The sequence below is a fragment of the Aulonocara sp. 'chitande type north' Nkhata Bay genome, linkage group LG2 (assembly GCF_057382095.1).
Source record: "Aulonocara sp. 'chitande type north' Nkhata Bay isolate Kocher_YH1m ecotype deep benthic linkage group LG2, A_spYH_male_GT1.1, whole genome shotgun sequence".
NCBI classification, from domain to species: domain Eukaryota; kingdom Metazoa; phylum Chordata; class Actinopteri; order Cichliformes; family Cichlidae; genus Aulonocara; species Aulonocara sp. 'chitande type north' Nkhata Bay.
The window spans coordinates 28,199,327-28,220,886 of record NC_141345.1 but is presented as its reverse complement, the minus strand read 5'-3'; the positions used below and the strand labels follow the sequence as shown (position 1 = coordinate 28,220,886).

Genomic DNA, 21,560 nt, shown 5'->3' with positions numbered 1-21,560 from the left:
ACAAGCCTCACCTTTCATGTTTTATTCACATTATTTGAAGCAAAGAACAGCCTAATAGAGCTTCATCAGTCCAACATATTATCCCCCATCCCTGTCGCCCCTGTGGCCACTTTCTCCTCTGTCAGTGGTATAGGGTTAGCATCATTAGGGGCCTCATGATGGAGAGCAGAGACTGCTTTCTCTCCTTTGTGTGCATCTCCCTGGCCTCCCCTCCAGGATGAGGGATTAAAGTAGAAGATGGGAGCTGCTAGAAGGAGCAGTGGGGTCAAAAAAAAAGAAACACCGCTGAGAAAGAAATCTGCTCAGCAGTAGACATCAATCTGCATGAAGCATGTAGAGAATATTAACAGGATGACGAATGTGTTTTGGTTTTGGTTTTACTAAGTATATCTAGACACGTGCACAAATCCCTCATGCACCACAAAAAATTTATGAAGCACCATGGCAACATCTGTGTGCAAATAATTCAGCATGTGACCACAATAAACCAAAGCTATCAAATCAGCTTCACCTTTAAACTTAGAAACCGCAATTCTGTTTATAAAGCAACAACAATCACCTCAAGGTGCTTTATACTGTAAGATAAAGACCCCACAATAATACAGAAAAACCCCAACAATCAAGTACTTGGTGACAGTGGGAAGGAAAAACTCCCTTTTACCAGGAGGAAACCTCTGGCAGAACAAGCGATGGGACGGGCAGCTATCAGCTGGGCGTAAAATAAATGTTCATGACAGAAAAACTGAATAAACCTTAAGATGGTCAATAAACAAGGCCTGGTTTAGCTTACTGGTGGAGCAGCTGCCCGATTTGTGTTCTTTGCTGTATGTCAAATATCAAATAAAGGCAAAACCCCCCCAAATAATCCTAAATGAAGGTCAATAAGCAAAAAAGTGGTCCTCTTCCTCAGATTTTATATGCCCTGGACGGGCATATAATAAGTGCTATAGATACAGATTAGACAGAAATACAGTACAAAGTAAAAAATGACAGGAACATGGAATAAATTCCCAGATTTATTGGATAGGTGAAATATGCCCTCAATCATTACACATGCTTAAAACTCAATTGGATACCAGATTTTCAGATGTATCTTGGAACGCAGCTCTTCTTCTCCCTGTACTAGTCACAGGCTAGTTGTCCACCAGTGTCACTGCGTTAAGTTGAATTAGCAAAAATATACCCTCATTTGGACCCGATATGTAGCGCATGTAAATCACCTCCCGGTACTTTAATCCAGATGTTTTAGTCAGACCCTGACCTCAGTGCATTCTGGTGTTCCATATTTAAATCACTCAGGGAGGCTTTAAACACACCAGCTGAGCCCAGTCCTATGATTGCCATATTTAGTGTGAAACCTGGTCTAAAAACATCCATAATACTCTTTCTTTTGATTGCCTGTTAGCCCATCATCTTGTTATTTAAAACTGGAATGATTACCTCCACCACCCCTTGCCAGGTGGATGAGGGACACCATGTTCCATTTGAAGTGAGAAAGGGTTAAATACAATACTGTTCAAAAGTCTTCAGTCACCATTCGTTTATTCATATTTTGCTAGGAAAATGGAAAATGGGTGTCTTTGTTCAGTTCTCTGTTGAGATAATCTCATTCTGCTTCACTAATGTTGAAGTCTGGGCTCTGGGGAGGCCAATCCATGACTGATCATGTTCTAGTGTGTGTGTGTGTGTGTGTGTTTGTATCCAAGTATAATTCTACTGCACTGACAGTATGTTTGGGATCATTGCAATACTGAAAAAAGAAGCAGCTATCAATCAGCTGCTTTTGAGATGGTATTGTATGGTGGATTTAAATTTGGTGGCACTTTTCTGCATTCATAATTCCATCAGTTGTGATAAAATCCCCTATTTGGCATAGCTCAACCTTTTTTCCCTGTTTCCCTTCTAGCTTCTTGACTGCCACTCTTCCACTGAGACCCTTTCTGATGAGGTTTCAATGAACAGCGAGAGAGAACAAATCGTGTATTTTTTGTGACAAACTGCTAATAAAAATAGGTAAAATTGGTTCTTTTCTAAGTCCTTGTGTAGACACAAGACTTTTTCATCCCTTGAGTTTGGTGTCTTTTTTTATACTTGAATGATTGAAAATTCCTCTCAAAATAGAAGGACTGAAAATGAGCTTGCATCAGTAGAGGGCAGCACTTCTGTGAGTAGTTTGTCTTGTAAAGTGACTCTGTACCAAGGATGCATTAACAGAGCTAGTAATGCATCCACACCCACTTCTTATCATAACAGCACAGCTCCGGAAACACTTCAAGCTAAAACTCATTAAGGCAAATCACTCAGAAGAGCATTAACACTTGATGGGATTATGAGACAGTGGAACAAATGCAAAGGCAGACAACTCAAAGAAGGCTCTTATTTTAGGGTTCTGATCACTTTGTTATGATACAATAGCAGCCAGTGTCTTAATCAAGCCGGTTACTATAGTGACTGTAATCCAGTGTCACTAATTCCAGATGTGTCTCAAGAGGTTTTACCGTCTGTTCAGGTTCTTTAACCCGTTTGGATCAGGAAAAAGGAAGAACAAACCTTAAGAAGGCTTATAAACATAATAGCTGAAAAGCTAATAATTCTATCTAACATCCTTGACTTTTAATGGTTGAGCTTTGTTAATGAATTTGTCAGTTTTACCTGCTCATCTTGGCTCAGGTCATATATTGGGTTTTTTTTAAATACCTTTTTTTCTTTGCAATTACCAAATTTATTAAAAAGCCCTATTTAAACATTCCTGGCAGTGTGGCTAACAACTCTAAAGCAAAAATGCAGGAAGTGTCATGCAGACAGACACGTGCAAGTAATTCCTCTAAAACACATTTTAGCTGAACAACTGCTCAAAGGTTTTAATGGCCGCCAATGTCACTGGCACTGCCTGCTATCATACTGGTAAATGTCAGGGTAAAAGGTTAAAATGCTGCTTGGCATCAGTTAAACATTAACCATGTTCACCACAGATTGAATGCACTTGGAAAACAATGATGCTTTTCTTACCTCCCAAAATCCCAGACAATCTGAAGTAAGAGCCTTCTGCTGGTGTGATTAGCTGCACCTGAGAGTGTTACATGTAACCTTTATGTAACGGTTCATAAACTGTAACAAGTACCGTAGACACACTTCTACCTTACTACTGCTGAGGATAATACGATGTATTGAAAATGTATAGCTAACACTGTTATTTCTGTTATCTGCTACACAATATCGAACTATTTATTTATCTAGCTAGCATCACTGAATTTTAAGTAGTGATGCAGGTTTCAGCAATTTACTTTTTTTTTTTAAGTTTTCAGTCTAATTTTGCCCTTGTCCTTTACACCTTAAAATATATTGATACCATCTTATAGTCAAGTTTAAACCATTCATGTATGTATTCTGTGTATTGTATATTTTCAACTTTGTGATAAATCTGTCTTAGTACATGGCGCCATGCCCAAATCCTGCTGAATGTTTTTAAACAAGTGTTGCTTATCTTCTTTAATCGTGTGTTCAATCTAAATATTACGCTGACTTGCAATATTAAGAGCTTGTGCGTGCGTGTGTATGTGTGAATTCCTCAGAATCTGTTTGCAGTCCCATTTACATCTGAATTTAATTCTAGGTAAGAATTTATTATGTTTAAAGTTAAGATAAATCTCCAAGAAATAAGTGAAGTTAACTGAAATAATCTTTGATCTGATGTGAACGTGTGTGTGTGTGTGTGTGTGTGTGTGTGTGTGTGTGTGTGTGTGTGTGTGTGTGTGTGTGTGTGTGTGTGTGTGTGCATATTTTATTGTGGTGTAAAGCTTTTTAGGGATATGCTCAGGTCCAAAGTACAAAAGCACAAGTTAGTATGAGAGTTCTTATAACACCAGCTACTTCCTTCTTTATATATTTACTAACATTTCCTCATTCTGAGGGAGAGGACAGTGCTGAGGCTGAAGTTGGGGGAAAGAAAGGCTTATCTTTGTACATTTATGGCCTCGTGATCAAAACTCTCATATTCTGGACGCCTAGTCTCAATTCATACCCGTTATCAGAGCCTCATAAGGAAACAAAATCAGAACAAAGCTTTTCCAGGACTCAGCAGTTCGCCCTTGACTAGTGACTGCACTGTAAGACATAAGCTGAGCCAAACCAGGGCAGAAGAAGACGTTGACTTGAGAGACTACTGGACAATGTCAGTGCCCCCCAGAGTTGTCCACAAGAGGAGGGAGACGATCACAGCCCTGCCTCTCTACTACTCCGGACACCTGCTGAAGAAACACAGTAAAGACAAGGTAAGAACGAATATGGGGAATAAACATGAGGAAATGTAAATAATTAAGACCAAACAAACCAAACAAAAGCTGCAAAAGTGTAACAAAAGTAAGGACTTATAATGGAGAATTAGCTTTGTCGGCCTGTTACTAAATCACTTACTGACCGACAGTATTTTAATGCTGTAGGTCAGAGAGTTGGGTCTTACTGCACTGCACTGTAATGTTGGTTGCTGAGTACAAGCTACATATCTGATTATTAATCCGCTAGATTACATAAATTTGTGTAGCATAATCTGATTACTCTTGGACTACTTTAAAAAGTGGAGACAAAGCAAATTTTGTGTTACTCAACATCAAAAAACATAAAAATGTTTTATGTCTGTACTCTTCATGCAGTCATGACTTTCAGCAGACACACAGTGCTGTGGTACACATAAACTATGTAGGACACATTTTTATGAGATTGTTTTATTGGTTATCGAAAAGGTTTTATAACTGTAAAATATTTTAATGGCATGAAAAATGTAGAGAAGCAATTTTTGACATTATTATTCAAATGTAATCTGGGCTGACTGTAGTTGTTTCAATCTGACGTAAACTGTTACTGCCTTATTGTGGAGAGGGGACTAAATTTAACCACCTTTTATCACCGGTGAGTGAGTAGCTCGGCTCTGACGGTGCATCATATTTTATAATGGTAATCCTACAATAAATATACAAGACATAGAGGTCTGTATATAAATACCTCATCTGTAAATTATCTTACAGCCTTTAGATACGTGTAAATACAATCATGTGACAAAGAGCATTTTTGAAAAAGCTACATCCTTACTGTTTCCACAGGAGTTAAGAGGGTAAGAGGCAGCCATGGGCCGTTAATCAAATGTACTTGATGAACTGATCACCAGCAAGAGTTTTAGCAGTTTGCTAGTCTGGACCATTCTGGTGTGTTTTAAGACAATCTACCCAGGGTCGATGTCTCATCAAGATCAGAAAAATTTCAACAACAACCAAGAGCTACATTTCAGACTCTACAGGCCTCAGTTGGCGTGTTAAATGTTAAAGTTTACACCAGAACAGTTAGAAAAAGACTGAACAAGTAGTGCATTTTTGGAAGGGTTGCCAGCAGAAAGCCTCTGTTCTCACTAAAGCAAACATGGCAGCACAGCTTTGATCCGCAAGGTTGCATCTGAACAAACCACGAGACTTCTGAAACATCGTCCTTTAGACAGATGAGACCAAAGTAGAAATGTTTGGAGATAATGTACAGCAACACGTTTGGAAAAAACAAACACAACATATCAGCACAAACACCTGATACCGATTGCAAACATGGCGGTAAAGGTATCTGCAAAGTTCACAGGCCCTGTGAACTTTGCAGATACTGAGTTGACTGTGAATCTCTCTGTATACTAAATATACAAATGTGAGGCCATCTGTCTGACAGCTAAAACGTGGCAAAAGTGGGTCATGCAACTACACAATGGAGAGCACCAAATCTACTAAAGAATGGCTGAAAAGAGAAAAGAATCAAGGTGCTGCAGTAGCTCAGTCAAAGTCCAGATAGCAACTAGATACCGAATCAGGAAGTGTGCATAGTTTTCCACATGACTGCGTAGCTGAAAAACTGAAACAGGTCAAGTGTAAGTAGTTTAAGTGTGATGCCTGATATGTTCATCAAATGACTTTCAGGATTTCAAGAAATACTATGGAGAGCTCCGTGGGTGTTCGCTGTTTCTGTACAAGGATGACACACAGGATACCGTAAGCAAACACCTATGCTTGTTCACATTGTGCGCTTGACTTAATCACTGAATCATCTTTTGAAAATATGTGGAGTGTTTAATTCCAAGAATTAGGAAGTAGCTTTGAGGGGCAATAAGGAAGTGCTGGGAGCACTGACCTGATTTTTTTCTCAGTATACAGAGAAGTTGGACCTGGACCAGCTGAAGTCGATGGAGTCAGACTCTCCATATCAGAAGAAGGAACCCACTGTGTTCACTCTCAGCCTCAGCACAGAGAAGGTGCAACTTAAGGTCTGTTGTGATAAAACTCACTTCAAATGATCCAATTACATCTAATATCTAATCTTATAATTAATCACTGGATGGATCAATACTATACATCGCACCAGCTTTTTATCAACTGTGTGTGTGTGTGTGTGTGTGTGTGTGTGTGTGTAGATGGACAGTGCAGACATGGGAGAGGTGTGGAGGGGTTTCATCCTGACTGTGGTCAAGGTGAGCAAACACACGCCGATCTAATTGATTCAGCACAATTATTTCCATTTATACAGGATATTACACACACACAGTGATGTAGACAGTGGTATTTAAATAATGTTCACCTGGTACAGATAAAGTCTGAAGTCCTTCGCATTATTACTGCACAGCAGAAATCGAGACCCAGGCAACATTTTTCTGTTCAGTGATGATGACCCTCAGTTTCTTGTTTGTAGCTGAACGCCTGGTGTTGTCTTTTGTGATTGGATGTGTTGTGCATTCAAAGATGCTCTTCTACCTTAGTTGAAATGAGCCGTCAGGTATATGGTAAAATCCCAAAAGATCAGCAGTTTCTGAAATAATCAGACCTGCCCATTCAGCACCAACAGCAAAGGCCGAGTCACTTAAATCACCTTTTTTCCTTCTCAGTTTGAACTTCACCAGGTTACCTTGACGGTGTCCACATGCCTAAAATGTGCTGAGTTGCTGCCATTTGATTGACTGATTAGATATTGGTGTAAATGAGCAAGGTGCCAGATAAAGTGGCCAGTGAATAAACGTTTATATATTTTTAAAATATATCAGGATATATTTTTGAACATGTTACAGATGATCTGAATGGTACTGAGGTCGAGCTCGTGTTTCCTTGCAGAAGGAGCTTCCCAGTAAGCTGCAGCTGATGCCTGGCCAGGTGTTACAGCTGAAGGAGGTTCTCACTCAGGAAATAAAAAGAAAATCCCCATCGTCACGTCCACCGCTCCCACCTCGACCAGGTTTCCTCTCAGGCCCGCCATCCAAAGACAAATTGAGCTCTGAGATTGCTGAGTAAGCACTGTCTGCTGTTTGTGTAAACACTGATCATTTGTAGGTTCAGAAAATTCTCAGATAGACTTTAAAAAGTGCTTCAAAACAGTTAAAATACAATAAAATAGAAGTGTGCCTCCTTGTTTTTCCTTTGAATCCTGTAGGTGTTTCTTTGATGTGACTCGAAAGGAGGCTGAGAAGATGCTAGAGGAAAACCCAGAGTGTGGAAGCATCATCCTTCGCCCGTCCACCATGCCCAACAACTACGCCTTGACCCTCAGACAAGTGTCATCCAGGTCTGCTAATCTATTCAAACCTCTGATATACACCACTGAATGCAGAATACCTGCTCATAAATGACTATTGAATTTTGACCATTAATCTTTTTGTATTATAAATTTTCTCCTGTACTGACTGATTTCATCAGCACATCAGCTATAAATGTCTTGTTTTATATCTCTTACAATAATATATATTACTGAGTTTTAGAACTATTTTAATATTGTTCCTGCTAATTTCGTAATGTAACGTGAGTTTGAGTGCTTTGAAAGATGCCAACAAACAATTTATTCACCTTATTATTATTATTACTGGTAAGTCTGACACATTGACACAGAGAATGAAGTGTTCACCAGGAACTAACTGGCGATAAAAACAGTATTGAGTGGGACAGACAGAAAGTGGAACGTAATATGAACTTTGCTCAGTGAAAGCCCATTGAGCAAAAACACACTGTGAAGAATTTAACTGTAATATAATCATCACAACGTTTCTTCTGTTTCAGCGGGCCTGTAATGAAGAATTACAGAGTGACCCAAATAAACGCCGGATTTGTCATTGAACTGGAGACACCAGTAAGTCCTTACAGGCTCTCACAGCTTCTCACCAATCAGAATATATTTCAGCTAAAGGACACATTTACACATAAAGTTCCTTCAAAGCCACAGGAGCACAAGTGATTCAAAGAAGAATCATGAGCGTGTAGTGAGTGAAATTAGAGGCGGACAGATCAATCGTGTTGTTAACGATACTGGTTTTGGATCAACACTTTAGTAAGTTGTTTGGAGACATTTACCTGATGGCATTAACACATAATCAAAACACAATGCCGAAACCCGGGATTGAACCAGGGACCTTCAGATCTTCAGTCTGACGCTCTCCCAGCTGAGCTATTTCGGCAACAAACATGTTCAGCAGAAGGACCTATGTGTTCGCCTCACTTGAACAAACCTCAGGCTAGTTTTAAGTCATGATCCATGCCTAGAAACTCACAGGAAAAACAATTAAAATGGGATTAACTTCAGATGAAACCAGATTTTTTTACTGGGGCAACCCACATACACAATTCTGTTCAGGTTCATGGATGTAGAGGAGGACATGCAGAGGGTTGGTGTTGCAGAAAAATACTGTAGTTCACCTTTTCTAAAGATTTATTAATCAGTTAATCAAAGCACAATGCCGAAACCCGGGATTGAACCAGGGACCTTCAGATCTTCAGTCTGACGCTCTCCCAACTGAGCTATTTCGGCACTGGAGTGCCATTATGATGCATGCTCAATCATCCAGGTAAGTAAATCTCCAAAAGTTGATTCTGTTCATCTAGACGTAGCGTTTTGTGGGAGAAATGTTTCATCACTCATCCAAGTGACTTCTTCAGTCTCAGCTGACTGCAGGTTTCCCCAATCTTATAAACAGTACATTTGCATGGTTTCAGTCATTATGTAATGTAATGTTTATAAGATTGGGGAAACCTGCAGTCAGCTGAGACTGAAGAAGTCACTTGGATGAGTGATGAAACGATTCTCCCACAAAACGTCACGTTCATATGAACAGAATCAACTTTTGGAGAGCACTGGAGTATCACCAAGCATCCATGACTTGCACCAAAAAAGGCAAGTGATTCAGTAACTGACATCACCCAGGTGCTGCTGACCAACAGAGTGCCAGTGGAAACTGTACAACTGTTAGCACAAAGACAGAGGAAGAGGAAAAAGGGAAGGCATATGAGGAGGGAGCAAGAGAGAAGGAAAGGCAGGAGTGTACATATGTGCAAATGCATTTCTCTTACTAAACCATTTACTGGTTAAATAAGGGGAAATAAACAGACTTTTCAACAGCATAAGATTAATTGCCAAGAACTACTGTTCCAATAAAGAAATTATTGATCAAACACGAATGTCCTTACTTTCTGTGCCAAGTAATTTTAACTGAGTAAATGACTTGAATTTGGTAGTCATGTGGGAGAGCACCAGACTGAACATCTGCTAAGAGGGCAGTATGTCCTCTCAGGCTTTTTTTTAAACATTTAACCATTTTAGATACAGGTCAGATTTAAAAAGGCAGAGGTTGTGGTTCAGTTTTATTAGGCCATTATCATCCTTTCTCTGATTAAATGTATAATGCCGAAACCCGGGATTGAACCAGGGGGCCTTCAGATCTTCAGTCTGACGCTCTCCCAACTAAGCTATTTCGGCAATGCACTACACATGGAGAATGAGAGAGAGCACTGTGACCCGTCACCTGACCAAAACAGTCAAATAATTTCAACATTATCAGTTGTTGATCAAATGATGACCAAAAACTCATATATAAAAGCAAAATGCACTTACAGAAAGGACACAGGATTAATAAATGCTGCAGAAAATCATTATGTGATTTATTGCATAGAGCAATAAAACTGCAGAGCTAATAAAGACTGAAGATCTGAGGGTCCTAGGTTCAAGTCCAGGTTTTGGCAATGTAGTACATTTCTGTGGAGCACAAAGTTCAGATTATTGCCAGTTTGCAAGTCTCAGCAGAACAGTGAAGCTTTACAGTGTTAAACAGGCCGCCTGTAATTATTGTTGTTTTATTATTATTTTATAAGCTGTAGAAGTGTCATAAAATCTGCTGTCTGTAATAGAGGAATGACAGATACTTCTGATAAATCAAAGGGGAGCATCATTAACCGAGTCTATCTTTGGCTTTTTTTTTCACACGTCCTCTGTAGGTGACCGTCAGCTCCCTGAAGGATGTTCTAAAATACTTCATTGAAAAAACTGAGTATCGGCTTTGTCCTTTCATTCCATCTCAGCCCTATGACACTTTGATCGGTGAGAGTACTGCTTTTAAAAATGGTTACAGTGAAGTGGGCAACTCCTAACCACCGATTGTGTTCAATAGAGGCGTCACCAGCTCCCAAGTGCCTCAACACAACCGCACGTGCACCTAAACCACTACCAAAGGCACAAGTGCCCCCTATGCTGCGGTCACGGACCAAAGAGGAGATTCTGCCAAACAAGCCTGATGAGGGAGAATATGTCATTCCTGATGATCCCAATGACTCCAGCCTGAATCTAGGTGAGCAGAGTGAATGTTGATTTAAAAACAAAACAAACAAGCGAACGGGCAGAAATCAAGGCAAATGTAAGAGCAAGTCTAAATGACTTGAATGCTTTTGTTTAAACCAGCTCAGTTGGATGATGAGCTCAGGAGAGCCCTAAAACAACGGAGAGAAAACATCTATGTTTCGACTGATGAGAAAGTCTCCCCTTATGAAACAAAACTGAATGGAAAAACAACGATCGAACACGGCACAGTGGACGACCGAGAAACCGACAGCGTGAAGTAGGGACTGGTGTAACCTGACAAGTATAACGTAAAACTTTTACCTACAGCTCAGAGATCACAATGTTCACGGTGAAAATGGCTAAATTCTGCTTTATTGAAACGAAATTTATACATTTTTCTCCAAGATGGGAGAGTTTGGACCGTTGCTTAAATATTGTGACCAAATGAGCGGACGGTGCTAGATGATCAAAAGGATTTCTGTGTTTATTTCAGTGACCACTAATATCTGCATCCGTCATTGCAATCCAGCTGAGGGGTGTCAATAAAAAAGCTGAACATTTCATCCCGTAGTCAGTCCCAAAAACTTTGTAAAAGATTAAATGTTTGTTCAAATCTTTGTACCTGTGGATGGATCCGTATTGGAACTTTTACACTGAGGGTTCACCAAAGTAATCAACCCCCTCGGGAACTTGGATGTTAATGAATGAAAAGTCATGCCCTGGATGTTTAGACTGGGCTGAGGGCGGCCATCAGCGACACCGCTACAGCTAAAGTAATAATACCAGAAGCAGGAGGGTCTGAACATGAGGATGAAACATGTTTGAGAGCCCGAGAATATTTTTAAAAAGCTTGGCCAATGCTAGATAAGATTTTCACATTGCAGAGTTGTAAGATTATCAGTGAAGGTCTTTAATATGTTCTTGATGAAAGATTGTTTACATGTGCAACGTTGCATCACTGTACTCCATTTTTGTATTTTTCATAAGTTTTGTAAGAGTGAGCTTAAACGCTGTCACTGGGGTTGAATATGATTCCAACTCTGCTGAGTGCTTTCTTGCTTTACTGATTGATTGATGACTATTTTCACAATACAAAAGTGATGACTCTGATGTCAAAAATCTCACGTAGGTGAAAACAATCAACTGCCAAAGTAACATGAATAGGTTTTGCAGATTAGCTTTGGTTTTTGTCTCAGCTTCTGCCTGTTATTCATGTTTAAATGTGTAAAAAAAAAAAGAGAAAAGAAACAAAAGAAACAAAAGCTTAAAGCACTGTTGTTTATTTCGGATCAATGTATAATTAAATTGTAAATATAGAAAACTGATGTTTCTTCTTATTCTTTATTAATAAATTAAAAACAAACAAACAAAAAAAACCCACAGACACAATCCAGGATCATTGTTATTTTTTTTTATTTTCCACACACAGGAGTAAGCCAACATAAACTTTTGAAATGTTATAGTTTTATAAGTTATTCCATTAAGATTGCACTTTATTTTATTTTTTATCTTTATTGTGGATCATGTTATAGGTTTAAAGTTTAAGGATCATTCATTACTCAGTAAAGACAGCAAGACTGTGAAAAATATTCAATAAAAAAGAAAACCAAACACACTATCCCTTTTCGTCTCACTCCTTCACTATAGTGTTTATTTTTTGTTGTTTTTTAAGAGTAGCGGTCTCTTCCTGTTTCACATTTCTTATATTCAGGTCCTTTACACTCTGTTGTAGCAGCCTTCGTGTGAGAAATACAAATAAAATGTCTGTAATAAGTTAACATCTCAGGATTTAAAAAATAAAACAGAATAAATAAGATGATTGTTCCCTAATGTAGACCTGCCTCCGCCTGCCCTTGTCGGTGTTACATTACTTTTCGGTGAGTGACAGCTGCAGGATCCTCTCCAGCTCCTCCTCCTCCTCCTTACGCTTCCTGTAGCAAAATAAGAAGTTCATCTGTCAGAACACTGACAGCATCATCACTTTAAGATGACTTTCTTCACAGGTTTAAGGCATCTGAAAAGCTGTTCGGATCGTGTTATAAGTGTAATCTGAAGGTGAAGTGTCTTGCCCAAGGACACAACGACCGAGACTGTCCGAGCCAGGGCTCGAACCGGCAAACTTCCGGTTACAAGACGAACTGCCAACTCTTTAAGCCACGATCGCCCGATAGTGTGTTAAAGTAGTGTTAAATGTAAAGTGGTGTATTTGATATCCCCGTGTAGGTGTTCCTGCATCATCTTAACCCTTCAAAGCATGAATCACAAAATAATTGTCAGAAAATTCCAATTTTTTAACAATAGAGTATTTGGTGAATCTTCTGATGAAATTTAAAAAACATGAAATATTAATTTGCATATATGAGTTAAAATTTGTATCATATTTTATAATATTTTTTGCAATTTATTCCATACAAATATCTCCTGCAGTTTATTTGGGTTTTTCAGGGGGTGGGGTTAGGGAAGGGAGATCACACTTGTGATGTAATCTCAAAAACTCACTTAACAAATATGATTTGGCTTTAAAGGGATCAAGCACATTGTTGTGATGTCATAGCTTTGCAATGTGGGAGTGGGGGGTTTGTTTATATTAAGTTTTCCTCCACAACAAACAGTAAACATTTTAACTCTTTTCTTTAATCAGTTTGTACAAAAGAACATTATCAACTTAGGTTTGCCATTAGCCAAATTTAGGTTACTCGTGTTTTAAAAGCATTAACTTCTTGGCTAATGCTGACTGAATGCTCCCTGGCCATTTGCGATGCTGATCCTGGAGCAACATTAGTATTGATGATGCAGGAACAACACCAACACACCAAAAGATTGAACAAATGTGGCTTGTTTGGAAGGACTGAAAGAAGAAAGCCTCCTCTCTCTAAAAAGCACATGGCAGTACAGCTTGGGTTTGCAAAGCTGCATCTGAACAAAGACTTTTGGAACAATGTCCTTTGGACAGACGAGTGGTGATGATCTGGGCTTGCTTTGCAGTCACAGGGCCAGGGCACCTTGTTGTCATTGAGTGGACTATGAACTCCTCTGTATACCAAAGTATTCTAGAGTCAAATGTGAGGCCATCTGTCACAACAGAATGGCTGACTCAACCTGATTGAAATGCTGTGGTAGGGCATTAAGAGAAACCCTGCGAACCTCGATGAACTGAAGCAATGCCGTAAAGAAGCGTGACGTGAGAGACTGATGTAGAAAATAATTAAGTCAAGTTATTTATACTGAAAGGTGTTTCTACAAGCTTCTCAATCACATGGTGTACTCCGTTTCTCACAGGACCATAGCTGAAAAAAAAGTTGTCAATCTAAGAAAACTGCACAGTTCTTGCTGAAGCGCGCATGAATTATGAAAATCAAGAAATTTACTAATAAAAATGAATTTTTTGTTGAACAGGTGAATGTATTTAATCAGGTTACCACCCAAACGAAAGGCACCAAAAGCAACGTGACTTCACACCGAATTTGCAGCTCATTACCATCTGACACAAAGGAGGATGGAAGAGTAACTCACTGCTAAATGTGCATTAACTCACCAGAGATGACTGAGGATGACCGACTGAAAACAATACACGAGTCTGAGTCGTTGTGAGTCCTAATCTGGGTCAGAATTTTTTAATTTTCACCTTTATTTCATAAAATTGTGTCCGTAGAAGTTCACAAGACTGCAGAATGAGAAGTGACCCCCCACAGCCCCCCACTGTTTTGCTCATTCAGTGGACTGAACCTTTCACTTCGGGCATTTAGCATCTGCTGAAATCCCTCGTGCTTCATAAAGACACTTTTAAACTGCCTGTATAGCTAGTAGTTTGCAGGTTCAATCGGGCCTCTTTGACAGCAGCTGAACTATGAGCCGCCATCAACACCAGAAATAATTAGACCGCTACAGCTGAAGGCTGATATAGTTATAATAACATCAGATAAACTACTTTGCTATTTGGCTATGATAGCGCTGGGTAGCATTAATGGGGTGCTGACAAGCAGTATTTTATCCCTCATTATCTTCCTCTCCTTTTTTTCATATTTTATTTTTCAAGCTTAAAACATTTTTAATGTTTCCAGCCACGTGAGAGCAAGGAAACTTGTCTGCAGTGTCCCCCGCCTCTAGCCCAGTGACAGATGGATAACCCTGAATTAGATACGTGGTTATGAAAAAGGGTGGTTAGATGAATGGATGAATCCATCTGAATCCAACTGCTTCCCTAAGCAGGGAATAATTTGTCAGCATCATTTGTTTTTTGAGAGATTTTTGACACCTAAAGTGTCGCAGCTGTTGTTTGTCACACCATGCTGCCAAAATATGAGTTTGAGATGAAAGAGCAGAGGGCGGCACTCTCTGTGTGCACACTCCATTAAATTAAAACAAAAATAAAAAAGATGACTAATACTTTGTAAGCTCTACAAATTCTAGCAGGTGTGAGAGGTTTTTTGTTTGTTTGTTGTCGTTTCTTCCTTCTGTCTAACAATTATAGGTCATATAAACCCACAATTTCAGAAATGACTCATTTCCTCATCCATCTCGTCTCCACTCCCACCTGTCTATCTCCTCCTGCTCCCTGCAGGACAGCTCCATGGCAATCCGCAGCTGCTCGTCGAAGCTGGTCGCCACACCGTAGTGTGCGGATAAGCGCGGATCGGTCACTGTGCTGTAGGAGAGCGGGGAGTTGGCGGTGGGGTCCAACGGAGAGACAGAAGAGGGCTGGCTGGGGTCGGCCATCTCCTCTCCCTCTCTGCTGGCCAGTGAGATGGACAGAGACTCCTGGATCGCCCTGAGATGGGAGAGAAATGAGGACACCGTTAAATAACGACGGGTCTCTTAACAGGAGACTTTTCAAGCTGCGCTTCATTACAGGATAAATTTAAGCTGGTGCTCTCAGGAGAAGGTGGGAAGAAAAAGCTCATCACTGAACTCTATTTAGAAATGTGTAATTAAGTCACTTCACAAGCCAGGGATTTCCCTACATAACAACAAGGAAGATAAGTTAAAACTGTCTGATTTTTCTTTACAGTAACAACTACAAGAGAGTTTGTGAGGTCATAACCTTTTAACCAGACATGTCAAAAGGTGAGTGAAAAGTATATGATCAGTGCCATTTGTTTCCATTGTGAAGAGGAGGAGCACTGGCAAGAAAAAGAGCCTGTTAAATTTGGTTGCAGAGGTGTTATCACTTTCTTAGAAAGTGTAAGTATTAAAGTTTAATACCAGAGAAAACATATGGAGGATATCTACCTGCATGTCCTCATATCTCTGGCTGTTTTCTGAAGCTTTCATTCAGGCATAAAACCTTTAACTAGTGTGAGCAGCGTGAAAGTGTCCGTGAACTGAAGCTGGGCCTGGCAGCTGATCAGTGTTGCATACGATTTAGACAGACTGACTGAGATAGCAGACGTTTAGTCTCATCATTTCATTTGCAGAACAAACAAAAGTCAGAATGTCCAGCCAACAGTCCACGGACCAGTCATTAACATGTGTTGCATAGATGAGTGACTAAGCTGCCAGGTTTATGCTCCTCTCTGTCAAACACGACAATCTGGAAACAGTCCTTAGGTGTGTTGTGTGCCATCTCAGAACGTTTGAAGTAATTATTAAGGACATGGCCAGTTTAAGAAAAGAAGATGGGTAAAGCCTGAGGATAAGCTCACCTCTCCAGCTGAGAGTCTTCCTCGTACAGGGGAGACTGTGGCACCGGACGGCTGTTGGTGAGGGCCTCCCAGATGGTCACCTGAAAACCAGACACAAGGGTTACACCTGGCTTTAGATTTAAGGACAACCTACACAGAGACTGTGCTGAGCTTTTAAATAATTCACAGTGGAATGAGTTTGAGATGATAAAAACACTGTAACAGTATTATGACCCGAGACCCTTTGTTTTTTAAAAGGTGCTGTAAAACGTCACATGAGAAGGGCAAATTAATAAACTGAGAGAAAATTTAAAAAAAAACCCAGAAAAGTCTTGAAAGGAAAAGAAGAACAAGGCTCTGTGACCCAGAAGGGGATTTGTTCTGACCTGGTCGCTCTCTGTGCCGGCGTCCAGCAGGCTCTGCTGAATGGCAAACTGCAGCAGGTTGTCATCCTCGTCCCTCATTGGCTCGCTGCGGCCCGGACCGAGAGTGGTGTAGTCGGGAGGGGGCTCAAACACTGAGGGGTCCACCTCACAGTGGAAGGGAGGAGTGGCCTGACCTGTGATATGAGAAAGTACATGATAATAACAATGATAATGATTACATGTCAATTTAAAGTCATGTAAAGGTATCAGGTACCACTAAATGTTAGGTCAGTAGTTACCAGCTTCTCCGGGGCTCTCTGGTTTGTGAACCGTCACAGAACTGACCGGCTCGTCACAGCCGCACAGGTTGCTGAACGTCACTCTGGCATTCAACACATGAAACAGAGGAATCTCTGAAAGGCAGACGGAGAGTTCAGTCAGACATGAGATGTGGTGGCCAGCAAGGACTTAAACAAAAACATATAAATAAAACTCCTTCCAAACCCACAAAAGGTGATTGGAGGCTCAGAGGTGATTGCATTTCTGGGATCTTCAATATATTTAATATAATTATATACTTCATATAAGCTAGGATTGCACACCCTAAACAAGACAGTTGCCATTTGGATTTAACCAGTTTTGACCGATGATTTGATACATGTGATTTTTACACCCTGGTAAACATAGAAACTAAAGTCTTTGCTCTCTCCTCTTTCATTTATACAGGTGCTTGCTCTTGTTATTGCAAAATAACTACCGTGAGATAATGTCAAGTTGGCAAACTTTCAAAAAGTCTCAAATAGTGCCACTAACAACATATATCTTTAACCACACTCACCTATCTTGACAGGGAAGCCTGGTGGCAGGCGGAGGGTGATGAAGTCACGCAGCTTGGCAAAGTGGGCGTTCGAAATGGCCATGAGGTCTATGATGGGTGTCACTTGCTCGGCCAGGGACAGAGGGTGAGACTCGCTCAACCACAGCGTTGCTTTAAACCTAGAATGGAGGCAGAACAACAAAAAGAGAAATAAGGGTGGTGATGAACATCTGTGCATGGATTTGCGTTGTGTATCTTACCTCTGAACTTTGCTGGTAAGCTCAATGGGGCGTCCAATGTCGCGGCCGTTCAAGTTGAACTCCGGGTTGAAGTATTCCTCAGCTGTGATGGCTGTGGGGTTGTGAGGACTGGCGCACTGGGACACGTTGCTCTAAGAGAAATATGGAAAGGGAGCAGTAAGTAACAGTGTTCATTAAAGGAGGCTGAAAGCAGTGTAGGTGGTGTGTGTGTAGATGTTAATGCACGGGCGCTGCTGAGACTTACCCCATTGTGAGCTGTGTGCTGTTCAGCAATCCCCAGGAAAGACTGCAGAGGAGTCTTTGAGCCTGAGTAGGAAGACAAAAAGGAATAAAAAGAGATCACTATAAAAGTGCTACAAAAATCCATTAAAATTTACTCTGTATGGTCTGTTTAAAGTGGACTGTAAATTTCCAGCCCCATATTTTTATTCCAGCACTTTATTAGAGCAGCTCTGCAAGACCCATAGTTCAAAATAGTCCTTATTTATCTTTTACTGTGCCTATGGACTGATGATCTATCTGACATGGAGCATTCTGAGCAGTTAGATGCTTCGGTTTCAATCTCAGAGGGATTACTCATACTTATTATTTAAAACCTTGACCACGTTTAACATGAACATTCACACTTGTAGCAGTGTATATATGACCAGAAACAAGTAAAAGCATAATAAGTCCACTTAAGGAAAGTATCCATGAAGAGCTAATTTTCTAATACAATCAACATTTTATTACAATAAATTGGTGAAAAATCACATTTTTCAGTGTCCACGATCTGTTCAAGATACACACCTCAGTTATGAGGTGTATCTGTGTGTATCCGTTGTTACCTTTGCTTCTCGACTTGTCCTGGTCTGACAGATGTTCTGTCCTTGAACGAGTCACCAGCTCCACATTGGTAGCGCTGTAAACCTATACACAACAACGCACAAAGGAAAAGCACCCGTGAGCATTTTAGTTTGCTTTCAGTCAGGAGTATGAGTGTCTGCCTGTCTAAATTCAAAAGCACAGTTTGAAATAAATAATTAAATACATCTAAAACTAAATGGGCTCACTCGCACTTACCTTAGCTTCATACCCACTGACGACCTCGCTCTTCTCAGAGCGCCAGCCCCAGATTCCAGACTTGTTCCTAAACACACAATGACAAATTAAGTACTCATTGTGCTAATATAATATATATTTCTACATGACTAACTGTGAGGATGCACTCAGAGTTTATGCACAGAAACATGAAAAATGAGATGTGTAGAAATAATTTAAGAATTCTGCGTATATGTATACAGTATGTTACCGCTCAAATGCAATATTGCGAGTGTTGAGGTGCGTGGAGACAATAGGCGATGTGAGTCTCTGGGCTGTGTTCTCTTGAGATGGCTGCATTGCTGCCAGGAGCGAAGGCGCATCACGAGGGGACAACACAAGCGGCTCTGTGTACACGACCTGCTTCTCATGGTCCACCTCCATGACCACTGCCCCATCGTCTGAGAAGAGACGGACAGATAGCACAAACAGCTAGGCTGTGTAATCAGGGTGCATACAAAACTCAATCAAGATACAGGTGCAAGAGGAAAATGACAATAATTCTGACAGAATGAAAGCCATCACAAAGCTAGAAGAACAGAATTGCTTTTTAGTCTTTCAGGGATGGCCTACATCAGCTCAGAATCTATCTATGTTAGTTTCTAAGTTAAAAGGCTTGCATGCTATTGTGGCCTAAGGTGCAAAAAGCGCATACCTCCACCCTTGAAGATATAGCTGCGTCGTCCTTTCAGCCAAGTCATGTGTTCAAAACCCAGGAGTGTGGTGTCCACACGGAGGCAAGAGCCACTCTTCCACACCCGGTAGACATCACTGGGGCACACTTTTGACACCAAGGGCACTGAGATGGAAGTTGAAGAAGATGAGATGCAGTTACAGTGAAGTAGCACTAGAAACAATTTGAATACCTAATGAATAAAAAGCTGGCTGACAATAAAGCTGACAATTTTTGTCTGAATTTATTAACTATCAATGAGAGAATCATATATGCTATAATCTGGTTGGTAGTGATACTCTAATTTTAATCCGCTGAACAACATCTGTTTGCGGCTGTTGTGGGAGCTGTCCAGCTAGTTGTGGTGCTGAAACTGACCTCTGTGGATATGCATTAATGAGCCACACTCACCCCAACTGGTAAACTCCCATTTCATCTCCACATAAAAGTCTCGTGCCTGGAAGACACAGAAGACACTCTTAGATCTTCTCAAGTCGTCTACCGTTTATGCCTTCAGATTCAATACAGCTCAAGAGCTGCTAAAAACATACACTGACACATCAGACTTAAATTCTTCCCCATCAACCTTCAACCAGGCACCAAGGAATTGATGAGGGTTGTCTCAGTTCAACGGGTCAGGTGTAAAACCCAAGAGATTACATTTGTGCAACCAGATGGATCTACCTGTCTTAGTTTGCTGAGCAGCTCGGGAATGCCCGCCAGTCTCTCAGTGGCACGCTTGAAGTCTCTGTACTGAAGCACCAGCTGTACAAGCTCAGGGTCCCCCGTGCTCACTGCCTCCTGCAAGACTGAAACATGCATTTATTTACAGAGGGTGTTTCTCTTTCCCTCAGTAGCCTGAGGGTAGGAAACAGAGAAGCAGCAGAGCACTCACTGGTCCAGCCCTGTGCGTTGCAATGTGTAGGGTCTGCAGAGTGCCTGAGCAGCACCCGGGTTGACTCCAGGTGGCCCAGACACACAGCAAGCTCCAGCGGGGTGCGCCCTCTCGGATCCAAGCGCTCCAGATCCTGCTGCAAAACCAAACACACAAGCAGCAGCAGCATGAGCGCATTGCAGTTCGACATGCCAAAAAAAAAAACCCCATCATCAATCACCAGCTCCAAAAAACAAAATCAAGTCTTACCTCTTTCTTCTGTAGCTCTCGATCCAGCTCCAGGTACTGATTGTTCCAAACCAGATAATGCAAAGGAAACGCTTCTTGAGCCATGTTTGACGACCGTTTGAGAGTTAATCAGCAGGAAAGCTACGACTTCTGCAGCGACACCACAGCAGACGGGAGCTGCGCTGATCGGCACCGCTGCTTAGCTAGCTAGCCTCGTTTACAGCAGGGAATTGTAAACTCTGAATGCAAGAGGTGTGTCACCAAGGGGGAAAAACCCTTCCACTCACTAAATATACCAAAGTTGCTAGCGTTAGTCAGCAACTAAACGACTACTGTACCTGCCTATGGAAATTAGTGGGCTGAGTTAGCTAGGCTAACTCAGCCCACTAATTTGTTGTAGTTAACGTTAACTAGCAGCTAGCTGGGCTAACGTTAGCTAACTGGCTAATAACATCATTTCCCTCTCGTTTTGGCGCCTGTGTTCCATTATTCGTAACTGAAGACAGCCTAAAATGCGCCTCAGTGTCCGCTCATTTTTTCCACAGTGTCCTTAAAGTAGTAAAATAGCGGGTGAAATTGCCGGCTGATGGAGTTAGCTAGCTTCTCCCCCGCTGCTGCTACTGCAACCATTCCCCCCTTTCTTATCGCAGGGCTGTCTAAATAACACAAGACACGGCCTTTACTCCGCTTTCACATCCAGGTCCCTCGAGTTGGGGCATCCGAGATGATGCTGGTGACAGTTGATGTCGGGACGGCACTCGTTTCCTGCCAAGCAAACGCCTAATAAAGGCGATTACATCTGTCAGTCTGCTGCGATCCGGTACAAATATTCCTGTGTATTTACAGCCGCAGCGGCAGTTTTCTTTATTATTTATTTATCTAGGCGTCGCTTTATTTCCAGGTTATTGAGAGATGCTGGGTGGAGCCACCGAGGAGTGGATAGATGGTATAAACAGGAAAATACTAGTGATGTAATTGCAGTGCATCTTCCCCACTTTCAGCTCAACAGAAAT

At 41.0% G+C, this 21,560-nt stretch overlaps 2 protein-coding genes and 2 non-coding genes across 4 annotated transcripts; 1 reads left to right on the top strand and 3 right to left on the bottom strand.

Moving 5' to 3' along the window:
* The first annotated feature begins 3,924 nt into the window (after positions 1-3,924).
* LOC147338100 (signal-transducing adaptor protein 1-like) lies at positions 3,925-12,223 on the top strand. Its single transcript, XM_086257842.1, has 10 exons — positions 3,925-4,271; positions 5,946-6,017; positions 6,173-6,289; positions 6,437-6,493; positions 7,128-7,300; positions 7,444-7,575; positions 8,064-8,133; positions 10,269-10,371; positions 10,442-10,618; positions 10,729-12,223. The coding sequence occupies exons 1-10, from the start codon at positions 4,170-4,172 to the stop codon at positions 10,887-10,889; spliced, it is 1,164 nt and encodes a 387-aa protein (XP_086113968.1). The 5' UTR covers positions 3,925-4,169; the 3' UTR covers positions 10,890-12,223.
* On the bottom strand, positions 8,386-8,458 carry trnaf-gaa (transfer RNA phenylalanine (anticodon GAA)). Its single transcript has one exon. It is a non-coding gene; the product is annotated as a tRNA-Phe (tRNA).
* On the bottom strand, positions 8,736-8,808 carry trnaf-gaa (transfer RNA phenylalanine (anticodon GAA)). The gene has a single exon. It is a non-coding gene; the product is annotated as a tRNA-Phe (tRNA).
* On the bottom strand, positions 12,001-21,452 carry ankrd13d (ankyrin repeat domain 13 family, member D). The gene is made up of 16 exons (XM_086257829.1): positions 20,569-21,452; positions 20,320-20,455; positions 20,109-20,233; positions 19,836-19,881; positions 19,407-19,550; positions 18,963-19,152; positions 18,734-18,800; positions 18,499-18,580; positions 17,916-17,977; positions 17,672-17,802; positions 17,433-17,590; positions 16,894-17,007; positions 16,616-16,788; positions 16,251-16,330; positions 15,143-15,376; positions 12,001-12,539 (listed from the first exon to the last, which is right to left on the bottom strand). Exons 1-16 carry the CDS (start codon positions 20,650-20,652, stop codon positions 12,476-12,478), a joined length of 1,890 nt encoding a protein of 629 aa, XP_086113955.1. The 5' UTR covers positions 20,653-21,452; the 3' UTR covers positions 12,001-12,475.
* Between the last annotated feature and the right edge of the window lie 108 nt (positions 21,453-21,560).

What these genes read in the sequence shown, in the direction of transcription:
- LOC147338100 (XM_086257842.1), top strand. Translation starts at nt 4,170, where the DNA reads ATGTCAGTGCCCCCCAGAGTTGTCCACAAGAGGAGGGAGACGATCACA. An exon ending in AGAAACACAGTAAAGACAAG is followed by an intron (nt 4,272 to 5,945) that starts GTAAGAACGAAT and finishes AATGACTTTCAG; the next exon opens with GATTTCAAGAAATACTATGG. An exon ending in CTCAGACAAGTGTCATCCAG is followed by an intron (nt 7,576 to 8,063) that starts GTCTGCTAATCT and finishes CTTCTGTTTCAG; the next exon opens with CGGGCCTGTAATGAAGAATT.
- ankrd13d (XM_086257829.1), bottom strand. Translation starts at nt 20,652, where the DNA reads ATGGCTCAAGAAGCGTTTCCTTTGCATTATCTGGTTTGGAACAATCAG. An exon ending in TCAGTGGGTATGAAGCTAAG is followed by an intron (nt 18,581 to 18,733) that starts GTAAGTGCGAGT and finishes TGTTGTGTATAG; the next exon opens with GTTTACAGCGCTACCAATGT. An exon ending in AGGCTTCCCTGTCAAGATAG is followed by an intron (nt 17,008 to 17,432) that starts GTGAGTGTGGTT and finishes TCTGCCTTTCAG; the next exon opens with AGATTCCTCTGTTTCATGTG.